The sequence below is a fragment of the Setaria viridis genome, chromosome 5 (assembly GCF_005286985.2).
Source record: "Setaria viridis chromosome 5, Setaria_viridis_v4.0, whole genome shotgun sequence".
In the NCBI taxonomy this organism is placed as follows: domain Eukaryota; kingdom Viridiplantae; phylum Streptophyta; class Magnoliopsida; order Poales; family Poaceae; genus Setaria; species Setaria viridis.
Window position 1 is genome coordinate 43057162 of NC_048267.2, and position 24963 is coordinate 43082124.

Sequence of the window (24963 nt, forward strand, 5' to 3'; positions counted from 1 at the left end):
GGAGAGGAAAAGAGTTTGGTAGGAAAGGGCAGCCACGCCATGCCGGCCGCAAACGTTTTGTGGGCGTGCATCCAAGACCCGAACCACCGCATGGTTGTCACCCTCACATGGGGGTGGCGATGGGGACCCAGCGATGGCGCCCACCCGAACCACCGCCCGCCCGCTTGGTTTCTCCCTCTCTCTCTCTCTCTCTCCTCCCCATGTTCTCACGGCCATGGAAACCTTTGGTTTTGACTGCTACTGCTCTGTTGCAACCTGCAGGCACTTGGTTCTTCATCAGATGTCCCAACTGGAAGCCTATTGCAGCTTTTACTCCATTCATCCATGATTTCACCTCTTGGGGCAGTTCTTACAGTGTCTGGACTTACAGGGTGCTAATGGAACAGGAAAGTTTCTTCTACTGTACTACTGCAGATAAAATTGTCAGGTAAACTGGTGTAGCCTTGAGGGGTATGCATGGGGTATGGACCATTTGTGAAATTGCAAAGATGGTGACAAAAATGATTTCGAAAAGAATATGATGACAAAACACTGTTGGATGGATGGCACAGATTGATGTTTTCTTCCTTGGTAATGCCAGATTTTAATGGATTTTGTTTCCTTTTCAAGTACACCAGAGTCCAGCAGCCTTACAATCCTGCAGATCTTTTCTTCTAAAAAAATTGTTACTGTATTTTGTTCTGAAATGGATAAATCTATATCTGGTTAACTGCTTCAAGGCATGTACAGACTACAGACTGAACTGAAGAGCCAAGGCCGCATGGATACACGTATGAACTGCTTATTTTCCTCCTCTGATCTAGATTTTATCCCTTCTTATATATATAAATAAATATTTGCAAAAATCTTGTACATTCTATAATCTACAGGTACAAAAGGTAAAAAAAAAGGACGTCTCGCTACCATTTGTATCCCTCTGCCCTCCGGCGGCGTTCTACTGATGGTCCGCGAAAAATTATATTGGCAGACTACCAGTGATCATGGCGATGACACTGAAGCCGCTGAACTCTCATCGTCGGAGAATCCGGCTCTCAACGCATGAATCCGTGGGAACAACTGCGGCATCATTGGGTTAACCGGCACCGGGAAATGGCGCACGGAGCTGGCGATGGTGCGGTCATTGATCCTGCCGACTTCCTTGCAGACCTGGTCAAGAACCGAGAGGAAGTCCCTGACGACCATGAAGATTCTGAAAGGGTGAGCCTCCTCTTTCGCGGAGTCGCCATGGAAGTACTCGGTGATCTCCTTCACGAGCGACAGCGCCACGCTCTCCTGAGCCTGGACCCTGATGATCTCGTCGTCTGCCTTCTTCAAGAACTTCTGCATTCTGTCATGGAACTGCCACGCATCGTCCCTTGACTTCACCTCTTCGTTCAACCGTAGTACCTCGGTGATCTTTTCTATTCCTCCGGCAAGTTTGGTAACGTAGCTGCTAAGCACGTCGGAATCCATGGCGGCTGCCTTCTTGACATTGCTGAGCTCGTTTGCAAGGCCAGCCACTACCTGGAGGCCGAGCTTCTTGCACTCGTGCTCCTCTCGTAGAGGATTTGCTTGGGTTCTTGGAGTTGTTTGGGTGCTGGCAGAGAGGCGGGCGCCCTCTGTTCGGATGATCTCCTGAACGACAAAGTGCAGAAGGGTTGTGTGTCCATCAGTGCCTTTGACATCAACCAATTTGAGTAGAGTGTCAAGCTTGAACGCGTGTGCATCGCCACGGTTTGTGCCAACATTCATCCTGTTGCCAGTCTTCAGAACTGCTTCAAGTAGCTTAAGGAAGAGTCTGCTGCTTCGAAGCTCATCGCAAGCAGTCTGTGAATAAGTAACAAAGAAAATTAGGTTGAGGAAGCAAAATAATACAATTAAACAACAATGGCAAAGGTGCAATGCTCACCTCGAGGGTCTCAAACGAATTCTTTAGGTAATTGACCTCTGAATCAAAGTTGGCTATGTAAAGCATTGCATCCACTCTTTTGAAGGCAAAAGGCACATCAAGGACTGCCTTGAGGAACTTCTCGGCATGATTAAGTTTAATTGGGGAATTCTCCTCTTTGAATTCTCTCAGTTTAATCTCCTCTTCCTTGGTAGGAGCCATCTTGAGCAAGGTCTCCAGTAATTCTGCTCCGAAGCTGTCCGTGTTACCTGAAGGATAGGCATGGTAAATTGCTTAGCACATTTTTCTCAGAACGACTGGTTAGCACATCAGTGAAGAAGACCCGTACGATGGGAAGTGTAAAGCAACTAATACATCCTGTACAATAATCCAACTTGCTTTCAGTGATTTCTAGAAAAAGCAGTGATAAACGACTGTAAAATGGAAGTTTCTACTGTGAGCAACTATGAATAGAGCACAAAGAGGGATGAGAACAAGAGCAATATCTCCGACATTCTTCACACGCTCACTGCCGTTATAACTCCCTGCACCTATCCAACAGACCTGAAGCATCCGGTGATTTTCAGCATAAATTGGCCAGCTATTTCAGCAACGACTGGCAACTGCTCTATGCTGGCAGTCACTTCTTTCAGACAAACTTATTAAAAGCCCAACCATACTATACGGACAAGCATGGCTGCAGTCAGTCACAAGCTAAATGTGGTCAAACACGACTCACACAGCTCACGAGCGAAATGAATCCTACGCGATCGAAAGGTCAGTGAACACTAGCTCTCGATCCGATACAGCATGTATGAAACGAATAAAAATGGCGGCATGGCTGAATTCTGAGAACTGGCGTCAGCGAGGATCCTGCTCACCTTCGCAGAGCGCGTCGCAGACCTCCTCCTTGGTCACATTCAGCGCGCGCAGCAAGATGGCAATGTTCTGAGCCTTCTTCGGATCTAGCACCTTGTTCTCGGCCTTGGGCGTCGGCAGAACCGGCCGCCTCGTCGCCTCCTTCGCCGCCGCGTTCGCTGGGTTGCAGATGAACAGCGTCTCGATCATCTCCTCGTTAACCCTGCAAGAATTCAGTGAAACTGGTCAGAACACCGACCAAGAACAGCTGATGAATCTGAAAAAAGATGAATTTTTTTCCGGCAGGGTTCTCACTGGAATGAGCTTGATTTGAGCTGATCCCACACCATGACGCGGTCGGAGCTTGCCCGGACCTTGTCCCAGTGCAGCGGCTTCAGCTTTGGCCGCGGCGTCGTGTCCTCGGACTTGTCGCCCTGGTCCGAGCTCTCCGGCAGCCGGCTCGGGAACGCGTCGGTGGGTGCAGGGACGATCCTGAAAGTGGCAGATTGCGGTGGCGGCGACAGCGCCGGCGAGCGGGTTTCTTTGGACGTGTCGGGCTTCCGCACACGGCTCTCCCAGTAGCCCACCGGCGGCGGCGGAGGAGGAGGAGGCGGTGGTGGGCCTGCAGCTGCAGGCGGAGCTGGCGGGTATGTGCTTGTCGGTGGGTGTGCTGGGTGGACGAATGGATTTCTTGAGATGGCGTCGGTGCTGGATCTGAGAGCCGATTTGTCGTTTAGGGGAGAGCACGGTGGTGACGGGGACGGTGGTTTCCGGCGAGGAGGTGGAGGTGGTGGCAGTGTCGGTGCGAAGGGAGGAGGTGGCGGCGGAGTCGGAGGAACCGGCGGGAGGACGACGACGCGCGCGCTCTCCGATCTTGACTTGACGGAGCGCCGGCCGGACTCGCCTGGGCTGGAGAAGGCAGGCGGCGAGGCCGGCGCCGGGGACAGCGTCGCACCAGGCGACGACGGGTAGGACGGCGTGCTCACGGCCGAACCAGGGGACGGGGTCCTCGAGCGGTCGCGCGCTTCAAGGGCCGCCTGAACTGCCGTTGCCAGCGTCCTGCGCGAGCTGGAGGTCTTCGTCGACGAGCCTCGCGGCGAGTAGAATTCTTCATCTCCGGACGACGGAGATGCCCCGCCGGGGCTCCTCGACGGCGCCGGCGCGCATTGCCGCGCCAGCGGCGGCAGCGGGCGGAGCTCGGGCGATCCGCCGGAGCTCCGGGACTCCTCGTCGCCGGACGACGTCGTGTCGCTGCTCTTCTCGTCCGCCCGGCTCGCCAAGGTCCCAACGTACAGGAACTCAGCCGACGTGGCCGCCGCCGGCGCAGCCCCACCGCCGCCACCGCTGCCGCCGAACTCGTCGCGCGCGAAGAGGCTCGTCCTCTCCGGGTGCAAGAACTTGGGTTCCCCGCCACCGACACACCCGCCTCCGCCCCCGCGCGCCGCATTGCTCCGTCGGTGCGAGAAGAAGAAGGCGATGGACAGCCCGAGCACCGCCACCGTGAGCAGCGGCAGCAGAATGGCCGGTACGAGCTTGGACGCCTTCTTGGACCCGTGCGAGCCGGCGGCCGGAGGCGCCGCGCCGCTGGAGCCGGTGTTGGGCAGCACCAAGGCAGGGTACGTCGGCTGGTCCTGCCCCGCCGGCATCTGCGGCGGGGGCGGCACCGGGAGCGTCGGGAAGAAGGGCGGCGGCGCGGCCGGCTGCGCGGGCTGATCCGGGAAGAAGGGCTGGTGGAGCTGCCTCCTGGCGGTGGCGAGGGCGTCGGGGCCGTTGGCGCCATCGACGCAGCAAGTGGCGAGCAAGATGGGTAGCAGCAGCTGCAAGAATTGCCGGGGAGATGGCATTGTGATGGAAGAAGAAGAAGCAAGTAGAACCGTAGAAGAGGAAGCAGGAGCAAAAGCTGCGTGTGTATGGCGTGGTGTGTGCGATCGACAGATCTTGGAAGGGAGAGAGAGAGAGAGGGAGAGAGAGAGAGGAGGAGGAGGGAGGGAGGAAGGGGAGGTGAGGTGTTGTAGTGGATACAGCTCTTACATGGAGGTGGAGTATTTTGGATGTGTCCTGCCTCAGTCTCTCTCCCTCAGACACACACTCTCCCTCTCCTCTTCTTGCTGTGCTCCTCTTATTTCGCTTTTGATTAGTAGATTTTTTTTTCTTTTGCGTCTAGTGCGTATATAAAGCGTGGGGGGTTGGCCACTAGTGCTGGTTTAGTTTTGTGAGCTGTGGGAAGAGAACGGTGGTGGTTGAAGCTTGCTTGGTTTGTTCTCATTCTTTGGCCATCTTCGCCTGCTCAAATAAAACTAATGGAGGGTTGTTGCAGAAGAGTGCGAGAGAGCAAAGGGGAGGTGTGGAAGAACAAGCACGAGTTCTATGTTGGGGCACTCGGTGGCTGTATGCATACGTATTCCCGCTTTATACATGTAGAAGCAGGGAACCGTATAGATCTTGTTTAATTTCTTAATAGAACCTTTTTTCTGGAGCTGAAAATGTACTCCTAAAATCATGTGACAAAACCATCATCGGTTCCTCATGAGATGAGGCTGCACCTTGAATGAGATGAGGATGCTCCCCAAGTGAGGCAACAGTGTCATGTCTCTCTGGCGCGCTGATACGAGGCATTGCGTACGTGGGACGAGGATAGGAAGAAACCAAGGTTGGTGATGCACATTGGTTGGTTGGCAGGCTAAAATGAAGATACGATGGTAGCAATAATGGAGATGAGATGACCAAGCTGGATTGTTGGATATATATGAATCCAGAGTCGAAAACATGTGAACGATAAAACAGATACGTTCGTTAGTTTATCATCGGAAGATGACAAGTGTGTTGGTCTCTCGAGTTAGCACAAGGTTGCTTAGGTTCTGAGTTAGCAATCCAATAGCGTTGCAAACAGCCAGGTGGTACCTGAAAAGCATCAAGCAGTGGGTGACCTGAGCCTACTGTCGGATCGATGGACGTATCAGTGTATTACCTCCAAACATTCGAGTTGCAAAACTGACACGTGTGGCCACAGCCGCCATTGCTCCGAGCTAGTAGTTCATAAAATCTGATAGGAAGGGTAGCTGGGTAAAAACACATGGCTGAATTGCTGCTGCACACAATAATTCACGAGGACGCACCGGATTAGCATATGCCGGCCGGCCGGCGCACGAACGAAGCAGCCGACAGGTTTGACTGCCTTGAGCCCGTGAGTCCGCACGCAAGCGAAGAACAAGCATGCTTCGGGTCCACATGGTCTCTGCGTGCAGGCAATGCTATGCTAGCTCGTGGTTTTTTTACGGTGTCACTTGCCCTTTGCCCCCTTTGGACACGCTCGCGCTTTGTTTGATGGGCAGACAAGCAGCGCTGCCGCTGGGGGAGCGAGCACGTGTGCGACCGACGCGAACGCGCGACGAGTACGTAGGCGCGCAGCGCAGGTGCTGTTGCCTCCGGCGCACACCGGCCGGCGGCACGCGCGCCCGTGGGTTTTAGGATGCTATGCCGCGGTGCGGCGCCCCTGCTCCACGAGCTCGACCGACGGCGTGCAGCGCCCCGGCCAACGTGGGGCGCGTGGCGAGGAAAGCGCTCCATGATCGGGTGAGCGGACGGGCGGCCGGGGTCCCGTGGGCGCCCCCCGCACTCGGCTCGGCGGCCGCTAGCTTTTGCCACGGCGCGCGCGGGCGCAGGATGCTGTGGAGCTTACCAATACCACCTGCCCTCTGCCTGGAGTCCTGGACTCATCTCCGTGTCCCTCGTCTCCTCGCCTCCCGGCTTTTCCCCCTGCGCTCCCGCTGGATTCGGCCTGGGCGGCGTACGTAGTAACTTTTGGAAGGCTGCCACGAGGGGGACTATAGAAGATGCTATTCCACAGCCTTTTCCCTTCCATTGTACGAGTATTGTACAAGTACAGCGGCATGCACTGGCCGGTCTAGTGCCCGTGCTGACCGCAGACTGCCTGGTGCTACGTGCACGGGCCAACCAAAATAGCTCGCTTCGCTTCAGCGATTTCCCACGGTGACGATTGGATTACTGCCACTGTGCAGCCAGGCAACGATCCTAGTCTATTGTAAGCGGTGACCTAACCTACCGATCTGTAGTCTATTGTATAAGCTAGCAGTGGTCACGTACTCCTCTGTGGCGTGGTCCTTGCCGGTATACGGCCGGGTGTCGTACCTGTACGTATCATGTATGGCTGTATCGATACCTCTGGCGTGGCGCGTAGCCCGGAACCAAGGATCTCCGGTGATGGCTGTATTTGAGTTGAATTTGTGCGTGTATGCATCCAATCACATTGGCAAGAACCAGTGAAGCCGAGCTCAACCAACCCTGATCAGGGATCAAGTGCACAACATTACAGTAGTACTAGTCCATCAACCCGTGCTCCCGCACGGGCTAATATTTTTAAAAGCTAATATATTTAAAAATTATTTAGAAATTAAACTCTAGCTAATAATCAAAATTGTTTAATTACTACTCTCTTATTTTTCAATACTTCAACATAATACTTATATAAATATGTACCTATCTTTATCCAGTTGTCATTAATTTTTAATTAATAATTACTCTATGCACTTTTTCATCCATATCCATACTTTTTCCATTTTAGATCACACCTCCAATCCTCCATACATTATGTTTAGCATACAAATCAATATTTTTCATCGATTCCTCACATATTGTATAAATGGTCTAGCATACAAATCAATATTTTTCATCGATTCCTCACATACTTGTATAAATGGTCTAAACGGTGGCACTCATCATGTGTATATACTTTAACTTAGTATTTTTATATTAAAAATGACATAAATAGGTAATTTAGAATCATATATTAGTTTACTTTTTGATATTTCTGTATGATGCACATGAAGATAATTAGATTAAGATTTAGGTGTTTACGTTAAGTTATTTTTAATACCGACATTCGTGGGTAACATAAATAAAATTTTAGAATGACATTTTAAGTTATACTTTATAATGATGTGTATTAGTAAATTGAATGAATAATATGGGGTTACTTTAGATTATTTTTTATAATAGCTGAGCTCGATAATTTAGATATAGGTTTAGAGCTCATTTTTGAATATTTTCACAATGACAGTGGTGGGTAACTTTTTAGAAAATATAATAGATCAATGGCAATGATTATTAGAGTTTACAGGATTGGTGTTTGATATTTTTTAATTTTTATGAGAATTTATCTTTTTTTTCTAGCTTGTCTCGTGGTTAGAAAATATAATAGATCTCTTTTTTTCTAGCTTGTCTCGTGGGAACTAATGCGGAATCTCCAATGGAACAAAATAAGACTACATTGCTACAAAACTATTACTATAAGCTACCTCTCGTTTGTTAAATATTCAAACACAATATCTATGTAGATATATACTTAATATTTTCATCCAATTGTGATAGATTTTAATTAGTAATTACTCTATAATATTTTCATTCACATTTATAATCTTTAACTTTTCACTTTGCATCGCAGGTATGCGCTTGAATTTGTTTAATGAACCCTAATTTTGAGATACAATTTTAGCATAGAAATTTATATTCTCATCAATTTATATCCTTATAAATGGTGACACACATCATACGTAAAGACCTTAATTATTATATCGTATACCAATAGTGTAAGATATAGACGATTTAGAATCATATATTGTTGTATATTTTTAATTAAGGTCATTTGATTAAAACGTAGGGTTATCTCATGTTATTTTTAATAATGGCATGTGTGGGTAATATAGATGTAAATTTAAGAGGTTCCTGGTAGGCAATTCAGTTGCAAATTAGGGGGTTATTTTAAATATTGTTTATAATGGCATAAGTGGGTAATTTTGATGAAGATTAAGGGGTTACTTTAGTTTATTTTATATAATGGCAGATGTGGGTAATTTATATAAATATTTAGGGGGTTATTTTAGACTATTTCCATAATGGCATAGGTGGGTAATTTTTTTAAAAATATAATGGGCCTGTTCGCTTCAGCTTATAAGCCGGCTGAAAAGCTGAAACGGCTGATTTGTTGTGAGAGGAAAAGCTGAAACGGCTGATTTGTTGTGAGAGGAAAACACTGTTTGGTGGCTGATAAGCCGACTGAATAAGCTGAAGCGAACACGCCGAATAGATCCAATGGCTATGATGATTTGAATCTATTGATTGATGGTTGGATGTTTTGCTTTTTTGTGAGAATTTCTAGGATTTCTCTTTTTATAAGGTGTCCACCTAGGAATCCTAGGTGGCTTCACCTGGAGGCTTCAAAAGGAGCCTCCAATTAATAATAGTAAGATTGCTCTGTCACGTCGTCCCCCTGATTTTAGGAAACCGTTCATTATTTTTTACACGACGTGATTCCTGATGCCGGCCGCGGGCGGTCACCGTCCGCTCGCTGCCGCGTCGAACTATCAGCTGACCAAGACGAGATGCACCAGGCAGGCAGGCATTTGATTCCGATGCGTGCGTGGGAATGTCTCGACACTTGACCTACCGGTCTAAGCTAGACCAGCTGCTAATGGTAAAGCACGGTGATTACGATGGCAATTCCCCCCTTCTTTGTGCCAAGAATGTACAGCGACATGCATTAATGTAGCTTTCGGGACTGAGAGGTAGATTAGGACTGGGACTGAACAGAAAATGGGAATCAAGCGTGATGATGTGCAGTCGTCCTGGCCTGCTAACCCATTGCTTGCAGGCATCTTTGTTGCTTTAGTAAACACTTTTCTAACAGTATTAAAAACACTTTGAGGACTAGCGACCGTTGGGGCTTTGCTTCGCCGCGTGCCCTCCTGTCCCCGACACGTGGGCCCAGAAAGCGATGCGGTAAACTCTCCTGCTACGGTTTCGCCCGTTGTAACACGTACAGTAGACGATGGATGGGACATGGGTATTTGCGCTCAAGCTACAGAAGTAGGAGTACAGAGCGAGCCACAGCATCCCCAGGACGTCGAAGGAACGTTCCATCTCCCCTGCAACATGCCCGCCTGCTGCCCATGTCGGCTCAGTTAACAACGCCTTGTTCAGTCCAGACCGGAACAGTGAGCATCCGAGCATCTGACGACACGTTGCCTGCGTGCATGGGGAAACCGATCACGACTGATTTAACCTCACCGGCACGGCAAGCGGATCGATCACTGGTGTCTGATGGGGCTTTTGTTTTTGTCTGGGCTTTGGTGGACTTGACGTCATGAAGCAGATTCATTAGTGGGTCGGCAGATTTTAACTAATCGCTAGCTTTCCCCACACCTTGAGATTGGTAAACTACAGTAATGTCCTGTGGGGCTGTGTCAGACGACGACTGACTCGAGGACTCGTAAACCGCATCGGGTAAGCGTGGACGGATGCCGTGCCCAACTCTCTGCATTCCGTCCGCACACTTCTTCAGTATTCCAACTGATACGCTTCAGATTTGTGATGTATTCACTTGACCCTCCTCCCTCCACGTCCATTGCAGCAGCCGGGTGCAGTCTCGTTTGTTCGGCCGGCGCCGGGCACCCAACCATCCAACTCCGACGGCAGCGAAAGCACGGAAGCGTAGCAGGTGAGGAGCAGGCATGTTGCCGAGGTCAAAGCGCCGTACCGGTACTCGCCGCTAGGCAGTTGTCACGCGGACAGCGTCGTGCGTGCAAGGACGTCCGATCCACCTCCCACGTGAGGTGAGGACCGTACGCAGCAGCAGCAACCGAAGCCTTCCCAAACGAGGAGGCCTCGACAGCTTCGGCCACGGCTGTGCGGGTGCAGTGTGGGAGTGCGAGACTGAACAGCGGGAGGATCGCGTGCGTGTTGAATTGTTTGTGAAAACAGACGCGCCCAGGCGCAGTAGCAGCGTAGCGTAGCACAGGATGAGGATCGAGCGACTGACGACTGACTGAGCGAGCGAGAAAAAAGCCCCCCCGGTTTGCGCTGCAAACCGACCACCCACGTCTGCACCGACATGGCACGTACGTACAGTACTCATTGCTTGGCACTGCATTCGATGAGGCCAGTGCTGCGGGTCTGCTGACGATGACGAGGAGATACAGATACTCCCACTACCGCTGCGCTGACAGCAGAATCTGTTTCAAGCGCTTTCCGGGCCACCTTTAGCACAGCAGCCTTTTGCTTTTGGCCCCACTTTGCAGACCACAAAAGGATCCTTTTTCATCAGTAGTGGATGGATGACGAGAGGGCACGTGTGACCGACGACGCGTAGGAATGGCATTTCTCCTTGTCCTCCCCCAAAACGTACGCACCACGCGGCCGGCCTGTGTACCGACGAAAACTCACCCTGACAGTCTGACTCAGCGACTGGAGATGGGGCCATGGAGCTAGTTCATCAGCGGTCCCCATGAAAAGAAGCCGAGGACGACCAAGATCAATGTACAAGATCCTTTTACGCGTGCTAATACATCTTGTACAAGGGTCCTCTACGACGACGCGCGTAGTTCATCGATCAGCTGGCGAATAAGGCGATAGAGAGGACAGAGGAGGACGAGCGTGACCCGTGCCTCTTCAATTTCTGGCACATGATCGAGACCTGCACGCTCATGTTAGTTTGGACACTAGTAGAAGCTTGGGAGAAATAGAATATATTGGCATGGCATACGAGGATGATTTGCGAAAGATAGAATTACAAGGATTTGAGAAACAGTAGGTGCTAGCATGCATATGGTAAATTGTGCTGACAGTGGCTCACATTGATCGCGCATGTACTGGTGCTACACTCAACAGACAGCGACAATCGATCATCAGTACGCAGTACACAGTTACACACTGCTGTCCTATGCTCTTAGCTTGATGATCTTTTCCGAAATGAGTTTGGACGTATAATTAGGGGGTGTCTGGTTCTTTTAGAACCTCCTAAAATTACTATCACATCGAATATTTAGATACTAATTAGAAGTATTAAACATAGATTAATTATAAAATCAATTGCACAGATGGGGACTAATTTGCGAGACGAATCTATTAAACCTAATTACTCCATGATTTGATAATATGATGCTACAATAAACATGTGCTAATGATGAATTAATTAGGTTTAATAGATTCGTCTCGCGAATTAGCCTCCGTCTGTGTAATTAGTTTTATAATTAGCTCATTTTTAGTCCTCCTAATTAGCTTTCAAATATTTGATGTGATATAAATTTTAGTTCGGACTAACGTACAAACACCTCGGACTGGCCAGCAAGATGTGCGGCTCTAAATGCTAGTAGTACATCTTAATCGCTTCCCTTTTGCGTTGCACGGGGAAGGTGATAGAGAATGGTTAGTTTGATCTCGATGGGGACTCTCGTAAACTAATCGCTCCTTCTGACCTTCTCCCTAAGATTGCATTGGTAAGTGCAGGGTCAGGCGAGGACTCTCGTAAACTGCAGGTAAACGCGGACGTGGACGGATGCCGTGCTCGATCCCGGTACAGTGCTAGTAGTAGTACTCTAGCAGTATGTCATTGGAAATTTAACCCACTTCTTATATAACATCCAAATTTAGCTCAACCCTTTAATGCCATTAAAAATTTAACTACGTCCCTTTCCTGCCATTACCGTACTTTTTAACGGAAAAACACCCTGACGGCGTTAAAATACATCTGTCTCACGAAGTTTTTCCATTTTTACCCCATCCCCCATTTTATCCTCAATCAACAGCCACATCCCATACCATCTCCGCCGGAGGCTGGACGTCTTCGCCGCCAAGGGCTTGGAGACGGACGGCCGCGGTGAGGCGGCAACACGGGCTGCACGGGCGAGCACCTCGTCGTCAGGCAGGCTCGACGCCAAGAAGATGTGGATGGAGATGTACCGGGTGGGGCACTGGGGGTTCAGCCGCCTGTCCATCTCCATGACCCCGCCCCCGCCCGCGAGGCCCGGTTGCGCGACCGTAGCCTGCAGCGCCGACGGCGGCGACGGCGGAAGGAAGGACGCGGACCTGCCGTGCGAGTCGTCATCAGCGAGAAACCATCCGTGTCGTCCCACACTCCGGGGAAGCAGATCCTCTGACTGAACGGTAAAGTCAAGAGTCTAATTCTTAAAGGGAGCAATCAGAGATTGCAAAGCAAACATACTCCAAATCCGGCATTGGAATCGAACGGGAAATGAAGTTGAGGAGCGGTAAAGGAGAGGAGGGAAAGGAGGGGTATTTGTCTTTTGGTACTAAAGTGCTAAAGTTTAGCACCCATCCAAACAGCTCTAAATGCTAAACTTTAGCACCCCATCCAAATAGCTCTAAGTGCTAAACTTTAGCACCTTTAGCACCCTCAAATAGAGTGCTAAAGTTTAGCACTTGCTATCTAAATAGGGCCTAAGGGGATGTTTGGATACCAGGGGCTAAAGTTTAGCCCTATCACATCGGATGTTCGGATGTTAATTAGGAGGACTAAACATATCTAATTATAAAACTAATTGCAGAACTCCTAGACTAATTCGGGAGACAAATTTATTAAGCCTAATTAATTCATCATTAGCAAATGGTTACTGTAGCACCACATTGTCAAATCATGGACTAATTAGGCTTAATAGATTCGTCTCACGAATTAGACTCCAGCTGTGTAATTAATTTTATAATTAGACTATATTTAATACTACTAATTAGCATCTAAATATCCGATTTGACATGACCAAGCACCCCCTAAATCGACTGAAGCCGTCGGCGACGGGGCCTGCATCTTCCGTCGGCCTTACCCCCGCAACTGCGCCCCGAGCTCCACCAGTCCCATGCGGCCGCACGACGGGATTTTCACATCCACTGGAGCCACCGCTCCCCTCGCGCGCCGGCCACCCGAGGCCCCGTTCGTCTCGCACGCGCTGCAGCTACGCTAGCCTTGCATTGAATGGATTCATTTCCGACGACGTGATCTGACAGTTGATGTATGCGACCAGCCGACCATACTACTATACTAGTACGTGAAATCGCAGTCGTCGAACTTGACGGCTCGGTGTAGTCGACCGATCCGTACTCGTGTTTGGTCGGGCAGCTAGCAGCACATAGCCATCTCGACGGATACAGCAGGTAGGTATAGTAGCCGTGCTGTGGCAGGGTCAACCACCGGCAAGCACGTTGAAAAGATCAACGCCCAAGCGCTCGCACTCGCCGCTCGGTTGTTGCTGTCTCGCAGTACAGTCGCAGAGACGTGAGCGCAGACGATGATGAGCCGAGAGAGCAGCACGCTCCGCCGCCTCGGCGTCGGCGGACAGAACTGCCGAGCACCGCACCGGCCAGGAGGTGCTTGCCGCAGGCATATCCCTCGTAATTTCTCTCCGGTTCCGCGTCCGGCCACGGACACACGGTGCGTGGGTCGGCGAGTTGGTGCGCCCGCCGAGCGCCGACCCGACCAGCGCGGAGTGGGGGACTGTGAATCTGTGATGGATGTCAGTGCCGCCGACGGCCGATCCACGCGTCTGATCGGTCACCGGCGCTCTCCGGGCTTCGGACACACATAATTCTGCGGAGCCCTGAGCCTGCTGCTACGTTGGTTTCCCTTCCCCTGAGATCTCGCTCTCGAACATGGGAGCGCGGAAGCGTAACCAAACAGTTACAAGCCGAAGCTTCCAACCTCTCGTTCTTCGATCGCGGATTCGCGGTCCTAGGGCCACGAGAGGACGAAAGCGCTGCAATCAATGAGGACGCGAATGCTGGTAGCAAGGGCGCGTTTGGAGTTCCTTCTCGCTGCGACTACTTCTGACCGGTCATTGTCATCCATTGTGCAAATATTGTTCACATGAATTTTTTTCTCTCTCCTCTTCCATCCCTCACATCTGCCGCAGGAGCCACAAATTGTGACTCCACCGGCTCCGGCTACAGTGATAGAAGCCGGAGCTGGCGAAGCCAGGCCAAATTGGACCTAACTCACGAGAGATGGCTGCCGCTGCCGCTGCCGCTGCACGCTGCCTGCTGCTGCTGCTGCAGCAGCAGCGCTGCTCTCAACGGAGCAGCAGCAGGCAGCTGCAAAGCAGCGCCCGAACACGGGGATACTGGCAATCTGTCATACTGCTGTTGTGCTGACAACAGAATCTATCTCGGCACTTTCTGGGCCAGCTTTTGCAGTCCCAAGCCTTTTTGCTCTGCTCTGGCCCTTCACCTTAGACCTTACCACAACAAAAAGGATTCTCTTCTTTTGGTCTAGTGGATGCATTGGAGATTTGGAGGGTGCACTGCTCACTGATGTCGACTGCCAAACCGAAACCACCACATCCAGCTCCAGCCTCGGCAGCTCCTCTTCCTTCCTTCCCCTTGCTTCGTAAGCAAAAAAGCGAAAAGGAACATTTAGCAGTTGCAACATAAGCCTTTTCTGTCTCATCCGTTTGTTCCATTAGGTTGGTCATTAACCGCTGCTAGTTATATATTATATGCTAATGTTCCTGCGTGCATGCATGCGTGCAGTGCCTAACTCTTGTTTCTCTGTCGTTTTCAGGGTCATGGCTCACAAAAATGCCGTGCTGATAGCCCATCACCCGTCAGGCCGTCACTGACTGATAACAAGCTCATGACAAAAGGTAAATAGCATGCCAAAGTGTGCATCATCCTTGGGTTGATTATTGGGTTGGGCATAGTGTTGGGAAGGAGCGACCACATATCAGCTCGCTTTTCAAAAGCGCAAGGACCAGCATAGCCGCAGCCTCTTTGGGTGACATTCCAATGCACGGCCTGAGCGATCTCTGTCACCAGACTATCTAGGATCTATCAGTTACGTCCAAACGGGAAGCTTAAAAGCTAATCGCAGGCTAATAGTCAAATCCAGCTGTTGATCTAGGACACGGGAAGGATACCAGCAGCCTGACGAAGAAGATCTCGCGTGCTCGGCTGCTTGACAGTTGGGGGTGCCTCGTCGGCCAATTCTCTCTTCTGCACCCCATGCTGTGGATTTAATGTAGGCTTCTTCTCTAATCATTGTGAGAGGCCATGCCCCATGCATGATTGAGGAATTGATGAGGACAGTGCTACCAATAGCATATGCATCAGCAGCAGCTGATCGATCAGCAGACAGCAGCGTCTACCCGGCAACAAGGCAGTACAGAACCACATGGCATGTGAGCATTATGCGCCCAATTGAAAAGAATAAACAGGGTACACACACCAACCTCACGCTTCAGCTTTTTCTGCATCGGATCGTCTACCAGTATGTCCTTCAAGTACAGCAGTACATGCTTGCAAATCAAGAAAAAAAAGGGGCATCAAGATTCGTTACAGAAACGTGGCACTTGTCTCTTTTTTTAAACCCAACTCGAATGATGAATCGCATGGACTAGATTTATTTCCTATACTAGTATTTCAAATGCCACTAGTTTCTTCCAGAAAGTGACGAGATGTACCAGCACAGTAGGATCAACGCCACCGACACTTGATGTGTGGAGGCTGGAGGTGCAGAGCCAAGATTTGCCGGTTCCGGCTGATGGCTTGTCACTCGGCTGTACTGAACACTGTACAGCAGAGTGGTTTCAGTGTACGATGTAGCCGTCAGATCAGTGAGGATTGGAGTAGGAGAACAAACGCACGAGAAACCACAGTGCAGCGCCCGAAAAGACGCGACTTTCTTCAGAGCTCCTCACGAAATGCTGTCGACTCGACCATGGCAGTCGCGATAAAGATGATCCGAGCCTCCGTCCGAGACGAGAGAGCATCGTGACGGCCGAATAATTCCAGCACCGACTTCCGCTGCGATCCGCCCTTTGTGGTCGCTTTCCTCGCCTCCTTTTCGCTCCCCGAGGCATCGCCGTCCAACGTGACATGATCTTGTTACTCGTCATACTCTTACCATTCATCCTCCACCGCGCCCCCCCCCCCCCCCCCCCCCCCCCCCCCGCCCTATTTCTTTCGTGTTGCTCGATTTCTTTTTTGGACCCCCATCTTGTTGTAATGAAAACATACCCAGCTACCAGCCGCTTTTGTTACGACAGATACGGGTCGAAAGTCGCTTTACAAGGACCTTTTATCAAATGAACATCGCAACTTGCTTCCAGTTGATTATAGTGGTTGTCCTGAACAGAGGAATGAAATTCGAGCCCTTTGATGTACTACTCCAGATCCAGCAGGGAAAAAAAAGAGTTCACAAGAACGGTCAATTGGAAATTACTGCAAAACAGGGGTTGGGAATCAATCCTGACATAATCAACAGGTACATCATCATCATCATCATCATCTCAGGTTGTAAGGTATACAATTCCTACAGGCTTAACCAAGCGAAAACAATATGCAATAACTTAGGAGGGCGCCGATGCTATCAGATTACATGGCAGACTTTACAGGAGCCGCTAAAGCCATATATACAAAGAATAGCCAACGGTACAACACGGCATCGATCCTACTGAAACCCTAGCAACAACGGATCAGCGCGGGAGAATGCTACAGTGGGGAGGATAAACTTAACGACAAACAAAAATGGATTCTGAGGGGTCACAAGGCTGCGTGGGGGCATCTGCAATGTTGTTGGTGGTGTGATGGACATGGTGAGATGTATGTATCGTGCCAGGCTAAGCTGACTTTGATAAGCTAGAATTCTGACTTCAGGAGCTTTGGTCCTGGCTTTATGCTCACAAAATCGAAGGGGTTTGGTTGATCCACGCTGATGTAGTCCTTCGTCGTCAGGACCTGTCAGATGTAACATAGAGCAAATCAGTACCAATGGACACAGGGAAGGCTCAGCAGGTAGCTGTGGAATAGGGGGTGGGGGTATAATTGGCATACCAAGGTCTCAAAGAACATTCTTGATGCTTCCTTCCGAGTCTTTCCACGTACAAGATGGTCGATGGCGACACTCTTTCTCCCAAGACCAGATTCTTCATCGAATAAAGTCTTGAGATATCTTGCAACACCCCTGCACAGCCATATACAAACCATGAAAATGTTGAACAAGGCACTGAACGTTGAAGTCCAAAGGAAATAACAATTAGCTCAACTGTACCTGGTGCGAGAAGACCAGCCACTGTTGTCAAGAGACTGGAATTCATCAGGATTTGGCTCGTCATTATTTGCGTCATCAAAGTCCCCATCATCATCATAGTTCAGAAAATCTGGAACAACACAAGGTCAAACAATGAGACAAAAAATTTACTAGGTCTGTCACAGCACAAGCCCAACAAAGACTAGCACAGGCATGGTTGGGAAAATACTTCCCATATTACAATAAGCTAGAGATTGAATTCTGAGTCTAAGTGAAGCCCCCACCAAAAAGTAGAAAAAAGAAAAATAAAGGTCCTAGGTCTGCGGATATGGAATCTCCATGCACTACACCATGCTTTAATCAGAATAGAAAAATTACCTGTATCAACACCATGAATTGCGCTTCCAAAATCCTGTAAACCAAACAGGAAACCAGTTATTCGTAAAAACAACTAAACAAAAAAGTGCAAGTACTTCTACAGCAAGATATTGGAACAAGGCCACCAGGAAAAGTAAGTCGTAGTAAGAAAAGAAATTAACAGATTCGCAAAGTATTTAGAAGGGGGGTGTTATATAAATGGACTCACATTGCAGTCCTTTAGTCCAAAGTCATTCACCATATCCAGATCCATAAGAGAATCCATGTTGTTTTCTTGGAAGCCAGAATTATCTCCCATAGCAGACACAGCATTTTCATCCTCTGTTGGTTGAAGAAAACCAGAGGCCTCTTGATTATATTCTACCCCAGTAATCTCAGAAGTAGGAACCTCATTGTTCTCAAAAACATTAGCATCACTATGAACAAAATGATTAAACTCCTGTGTCATGTCATCCGCTGCTTGAGCATAAGTTTGGCCAGAAGAGCTATCTAGAGCCACATCTGGGCGTGAACCGTTTGCATCAGTACTCCTCTGCAAATCAGATGGAACATCTTGAAGACGGTCATTATCCAGTGTATCAACTTGAGCATGCTCTCTGTCAGCAACTGCCACTTCTTTCTCATTATCAATTAAAGGTTCAGCTACCCCTTGAAACACAGTGTCGGCAACAAAATCATTAGATACACCGTTAACCTGGTTGTCAGGAGGTATTTGCAAACCAAAAGCAGCTGTGGCACCATCTGCATCATTTGCATTTGGCAGCACAGCATCTGAATGAAATATATCTGGCATGTGGAGTGGGTCACCAGTAGTAGCAGCACCAGAGGTCCCAACAATGTTGCCATCTTCTGCAGCTGTTTCAGACATGTCTAGCTGACCTTGTAGTTCCATGTTCTGAACAGTGGGGTGTACAATAGTCCCATATGTCCGATTGTGTAAGTTGTTTAGCTCCTCAGATAGGCCTAGTAGAGATACAAAAAAACACACAACCAAAGGTATGGTTTTAGTGATCGGAACTAAATAATAATCTTTGTCAGACTTCAAAGCTAATTCATCTCTAAAGATGCTTCCATCTTTTCCTACTTCAATTCATCATGCCATACGGAAAAGGAAATTGAAAATCAAAGACATCGCAAGAAACTTACAGGAAAATATGGGCTCGTGGAATATATCATCTTCCAGTGAACCTTTCTCAATAATCCATATTTCAGAACGAGTACATGGAGCCTTTTTACGAATGCGCCGTATATCCTCAGTATTGATCAACTGTTGTCGTATAGTACTGGAAAAGTAAAGCGATGGTCAGCAAGTCAGCTCAAGTTACAAGTTAATTTGGAAAATAATCTATAATTGGATTTGTGGAGACACATTCAGCATGTGCATACGGAAAATGTAACCAAACAGTGGAATGTAGGACCAAAGAAATATCCAAGATCAAAATTTCAAGCAAACCGAATATACTCTTCCGTAGCATGAGTAAGACAACAGCTTCTACAAGCAAGATTGTTGCAACTGTACAAAAAGAGCACAAGAATAACATGTGATAATGTAAAAAACTTAAAAGTGAAAACATCAAAGATGGACAACAGTTCTGCACAAGTAAAAGCCATGTTTTGACAGTGAAAAGTTTTAGGTTGGAAATATGATCACATATGACAAGAACCAAGTCCAGGGACTAAAGAGATAGGAATTTCATATCTGGTCAGGATAAAGAGGCAGTAACGAAAAATAAGCAGTAACTTGTTCTCAACAAGAAGCTCATTTGATGGTCATAGATATACATACTCAGCATGTAGAACCATGGCATCATCTATTTGCACTTTTCTCTTGAGTGTACCCGCCTTCGATCCCAACCTCGGGCGTTTCAGAGATGATGCCCTTGGGGGTAGTGGTGTTGAACCAAGCGCCAATCCAGAGGTCCTTCTACCGACTAATGCAAGGTTAAGTGATTAGGTAAATGCAGAAAATCTAGGCAACAGAAATGCAGTGGATAAGTCATGCATACCTAAAATAGATGCCAGTAAATCATCATCATCAGGAACAAAATCAGCAGTTCTTTTACCACGTGGTCGACTAGACAACCTTTCAGTAGTCTCACTCTCTAGAGCTGGTAAGCTATCTTCCAGGTGTCTTTTTCTGCTAGTAAGACTGCCTATTTTGTTACTTCCATCAGATTCAGTTGTTCCTTTTTCTGCAGTTATCTGCCCCAAGTCATTTGCATCATTGAATTCAGCATCTGGAGCTGACAGCATTTTCTCAGGCTCAGCAAATTCTGAAGTTAGTTCATTTGGTCTATCATTAGATGCCACTTCTTGTTGAACTGCCTGGACTTCATGTTGAAAATCTGCACTTCGCACAATCGCATTAGTTACATGCACATTATTCTCTAGACAAAAATGGTACTCCAGCTCTGTTAGTGATCATGGCATGGGGAAAATAAAAAACAACAAATGGATGTCAACTGATTACCTTGTGCATCAACCAATAGCCCGTCAATTTGTGCTGGGTTCTCCATCACAGATGGCTCAGTAGAACCATCAACGCATAGCTCAGAACCATTTACAGCCAAAGGTAGATCCTCAATGGTTGCATTAACAGTTACAGTTTCACCAGATGCAGCTATGTCATCAGGACAGATCAACTTATCACCAGCAGCTTCCAGGTTTGATGTTTGAGCATGGGATGGCAAATCCTCACTTGTGCCTTGTTGCATCAATACAACATCATCCTGCACAACAGCAGAAGACTCAACTTGCACAGGCTTTGCCAATCCAAGTTCAGTAGCCTCAGCACCCACAACATCAGTGGCATTTGCTGTGGCTGAATGGAGAGAATCTGAGCCTGGAGCAGCGGGAGTGCTGGCCTTCACGGTTTCATCATTGCTTGATGGTGAAGCTTTTCTCTGTGGACTCAGAACAGGACTTTCATGGACTCTGGAAGGAACTGTTTCTCCAATTAAACCAGGTGTAGCTGGGGCCTGAGCACTAATAAACTCTGGTGATGCAGGTTCATCACAAGGGAAGGGGCTGGGTTGATAGTATGAAGCTGATGGTCCTGCAATACCTTCATTATGCAATAGCATATCATTCAAATCTGGTGTCTGTGCATTGTAACCAGTCCAGTTAGGAATACTGTTTCCTCCTAGATCATCTGCATTCAGTGGACTTAGCTTTCCTTGACTAGAAGGCCCATCATCCATGTTGTTGCATCTTTCAGCTGTTTCGTCTTTACTTTGGTTATCATCAATGTCCATATCGGTAGAAGGAACTGATGGTCGACCTTGAATGATAATGCTGGGGAGAGGCAAACGAAGAAAGATATAAGCAGTGTAACTCGAGCGAAATATGATTAAAAGGGCAACAATGCAACGTCACCAAATTTGAAATGTCATGACAAATGGTATTTCAAAATACAAGTAGCTATACACAGAGATAACTGGTCTCTGACAATATCATTAAACTTTACAATCCTACTGTTGCAGCATAAGGAAACTTATAACCGATCCTGGAAAACCACAAATATCAAAACTTTGGATGTGAAAAAGGACACAGATCTTTGAAAAGAAAAAAACATAAATCACATGAGATTATAATGAAGGAGGCAATCTTACCCATCATCAGACTCAAGATGAATTGAGTGATCCTTGTTCAGCATTAGTTCCTGATAACAAATAAATATAATCAGCTCTTAAAGAGGAAGTATCAATGCTGGTACCATAGAGTCAGGCTGCTCTTTTATCAAAATATAAGAGATTAATAACACTATCAAGACAGATTGTGCCTTATTCGTTTATTCTAATCTGCAACAAACAAAAACCACCAAAACCTCAACTTAAAATAAACTGCTAAGTCTACTGTAAGATGGACCAGAGTACCAACATGCATTCAGCACTTACCATGCACGAAAACTCTCAGGAACAAAAAATGGAGAAAAGAAAAATACGTACCTCCTCCAAGTCCAAGCCAATATGTGAAGAACTGCCATCACCAAATCTTTCTGCACATTTAAATGCTTTACATGATCAAAATGCTATATAAGAAATGAATCCAGACAAGATGTGGACAGAGTCAGGACCAACCATCTAGGCCAAACTGGGATGTTGAATACCCTGTTTTCTCTGGGTTGTCTTGCAAAGTGATCTGTTCTTTTGTGCTCACATGATGATCAGTGTCACTGGATCATAGTGGGAAGTGTTCAGAAAACTGACAAAAGCATTATTAAACAGTGAACATATCAAAACAGATGACACAGTTTTACCCTTGAAACGCAGCTTCTGGCAGTTCAAAATCATCAAGATGAAATGTCTCAGGCAGTGTTATAGAATGATAAGGAGCAGTTGACTCCTCAGGGGGTAGATCAACAGCAGTGGACCTGAAAGCTTGTTTTATCTTCAGCAAAGCTTCACTGCAGTCGTGGAATAGGTAGTTCACCTTCCGAGAATAGATTCTAACCACGCCTAACATAAGATGACTTGATAACCGAAGTGCAATTGGAACATCAGGGAATATGATTGAATCTGCAGGAATAGTAGCTGTCAATTTTCAAAACCGGAATCCTAGAAAATGTACAGTGCAGAATTGTTAGGCTATACACCGATACTAGCATTAAATTCTACACACTGCCGTGTCAGCTGTACTATGGAAGATTTGCCCAGAGAGGCTGGCAGCCTTGTAAGGTAAAATATGCTCTACTGGCTTGTTAAAGAAAAAAGTGTAACATACCAAGGGTTTTAAATATTGAGTATGCAGTAAAGAAAACTTTCCGGTATGACAGCATACAACATAATAGACTGTTGATTATATATAAATATTAATTCAATGTGTTCTTCATTTCCATTTCTTAAAATGCAACAAATGTACTCTGCTACCACTGTGCCCCCTGCCCGTGTATGCTAATTTGTTAACAAGAAATACTCTAGTAACTCAAACCCTCATGCTACCCAGGCATTATCGATTTAGAGGGCTGGATCGTAGCCCACATTATCATAAGAGCAGCTGCATCCTTTGTTCATGTTGTACATACAGTTCTTTCTGGTGAAATATATGGATAGGCTTGATGCACCGATTGACGCAATCAAAAGTAATCATATTAGGTCATAAGCATTCTCACATGTGCAACGAGAAAAGAAGATGGGAAACCCAATCATGATCACAAAAAATAAGACCACAACAGCTAAAGCCTTCATATTTATAGGGATAGAAAGTGATCCTAAAAAAATGTTGCAGTTGTGATTGTCAGGCTACACTAGTGTACAGATAACAGATCTGGGTTTCTCCAGATCCAGAGTAACCAAGACTAAAGCTGCTTGAGTATGTATAAAAGCATTAAGAACTAAAAACTCCCTCTCCCAATATGGAAGGGACAAACTGAAAACCATATGCAAAGAAAAATAAAAATATGTCACACGGTAGTATAGTTAGAATGATGAACTATTATCCATAGGTAAAAAGGTCACAGTAGTCAAGCTAGAATGATGAGTTATTTCCCACGTGTCATAGGCACAACAGCGGATGCAAGAATTCTATATTGTTCTAATAAGCTTTACCTGAAAACTACTCCCAATACGGTGATCTTTAAATTTCAGTTTTAGGCCAATTTTCTGTTGTAATGCAAAAAGCTAGTAAATTTTTAGACTTAGTATCCTAGAGAGCAGCTACAACCAACATAACTGAGCAAAAGAGCCGTTGGTGTTATTTAACCCTAGCTGGCAATAAAACCGCCTTAGCAGGCCATAAAACTGTGATATGGAAACTGTTAAATGCACCGCGATAAATATCTTGCCAAATCTACCGAGCAGTGATTTTCTACCACAATGTTCATGAAGGGACAGCTCAAAAAAAATTACCCTTTTTATGCCTCCAATAGCAGCAACTAGAATCTACTGAGCCCTAAACACATAAAGGGCTAAAAAAACTACTAACAACTCCAGCCATGTAAACATGATGATTCAGACACAGAGGTAGTGGTGCAGAAGCTATAGGTGAGGGGATAAATACAGAAAACCCATAAATGGGCTAAAGTTAGCATTTTTGTTGCGGTACTTGTGGAGCCAACAGCCAAAGTTAGCATTTTTGTTGCGGCACTTGTGGAGCCAACAGCCAAAGTTAGCATTTTTGTTCTGTTGTGGAGCTACAGCACTAACGAGCAACAGCAAAGCAGAACTGTACAATACTACAGGTCAGGTCATAGTATGTGCAGACTTAACAGCAGAGTGCAAACCCTAGATTGAAATCGTTGAAACAGCAGGCAAGGCCACCAACCTACGGAGACGCCAATGTCCGTGTCCGCGACCTGATTCTTTCGCAGCTTCCGCTCCAAGTGCGCGGCAATCCATATTGTCCCGAGGGGGCCCTTCTTGGCCAAGATGAACTGCGAGTAGAACATTTCCGCCTCCCCTCCTTACGCAGAACCCTAGAAATTTCGAAAAACCAACCGTTGTTAGTATCCAACACAAATTGGAAGGAAAGGGGAGGAAGAAAGGTTCGGATTCTAGGGTTCCCATCAGCAAAGAAGAGACTTTTGCAGCAGAAAACAAGCAACCCACCCCAAAGCAAGCTAGGGTTTCCTTACCAGCAAAAGAGGAACTCGAGCCTGGTGGGGATGGATCTCCTCTCCACGCGAGTCCAGGGCGGGAACCCTAGAACCGCATGGAATTGGCGCGGGGTGGCGGGATCTGAGGAGTCGGGCGCGAGGAATCGAGCTGTTCGAAACTGAGGTCGAATTGGGAGAGAAAAAAATGGGGATCTTTTTGGGGACCTGGCAGTCTGTGGACTCACTCGCGTTCGCAGCAGCGACTTGGGCTTGGGAGGAGCTCCGCAAGTCGAAGACAAGTGCAACACGTTTCGTGATCCTACCCCTATAATTCTGCAGAATCCCGTATGAGCCCTCGTACTGAACGCTCTGAGGGTATTGTGTCGTATGTGATATTTGTTGGGGTTTAATGCAAAATACGCAAATTCCTCTTCGAGCTCTGTGACAGTGTGAGTGACCGTGCGGGCTGAGGAGAAAATAAATGTCGCGAGAAACCGTGCG

At 47.5% G+C, this 24963-nt stretch overlaps 2 protein-coding genes across 2 annotated transcripts; both read right to left on the minus strand.

Annotated features, from left to right (window-relative positions):
• Nucleotides 1-795: 795 nt before the first annotated feature.
• Nucleotides 796-4874, minus strand: LOC117855886 (formin-like protein 1). The gene is made up of 4 exons (XM_034738282.2): nt 3041-4874; nt 2749-2948; nt 1889-2136; nt 796-1806 (listed from the first exon to the last, which is right to left on the minus strand). The coding sequence occupies exons 1-4, from the start codon at nt 4567-4569 to the stop codon at nt 979-981; spliced, it is 2805 nt and encodes a 934-aa protein (XP_034594173.1). The 5' UTR covers nt 4570-4874; the 3' UTR covers nt 796-978.
• Nucleotides 4875-16758: 11884 nt separating this feature from the next.
• Nucleotides 16759-24734, minus strand: LOC117856728 (sister chromatid cohesion 1 protein 4). Its single transcript, XM_034739101.2, has 15 exons — nt 24502-24734; nt 24192-24342; nt 22189-22447; nt 22010-22104; nt 21878-21927; nt 21542-21591; nt 20401-21224; nt 19937-20275; nt 19717-19861; nt 19077-19213; nt 18139-18893; nt 17931-17964; nt 17574-17682; nt 17357-17486; nt 16759-17260 (listed from the first exon to the last, which is right to left on the minus strand). Exons 2-15 carry the CDS (start codon nt 24313-24315, stop codon nt 17162-17164), a joined length of 3150 nt encoding a protein of 1049 aa, XP_034594992.1. The 5' UTR covers nt 24316-24342; nt 24502-24734; the 3' UTR covers nt 16759-17161.
• Between the last annotated feature and the right edge of the window lie 229 nt (nt 24735-24963).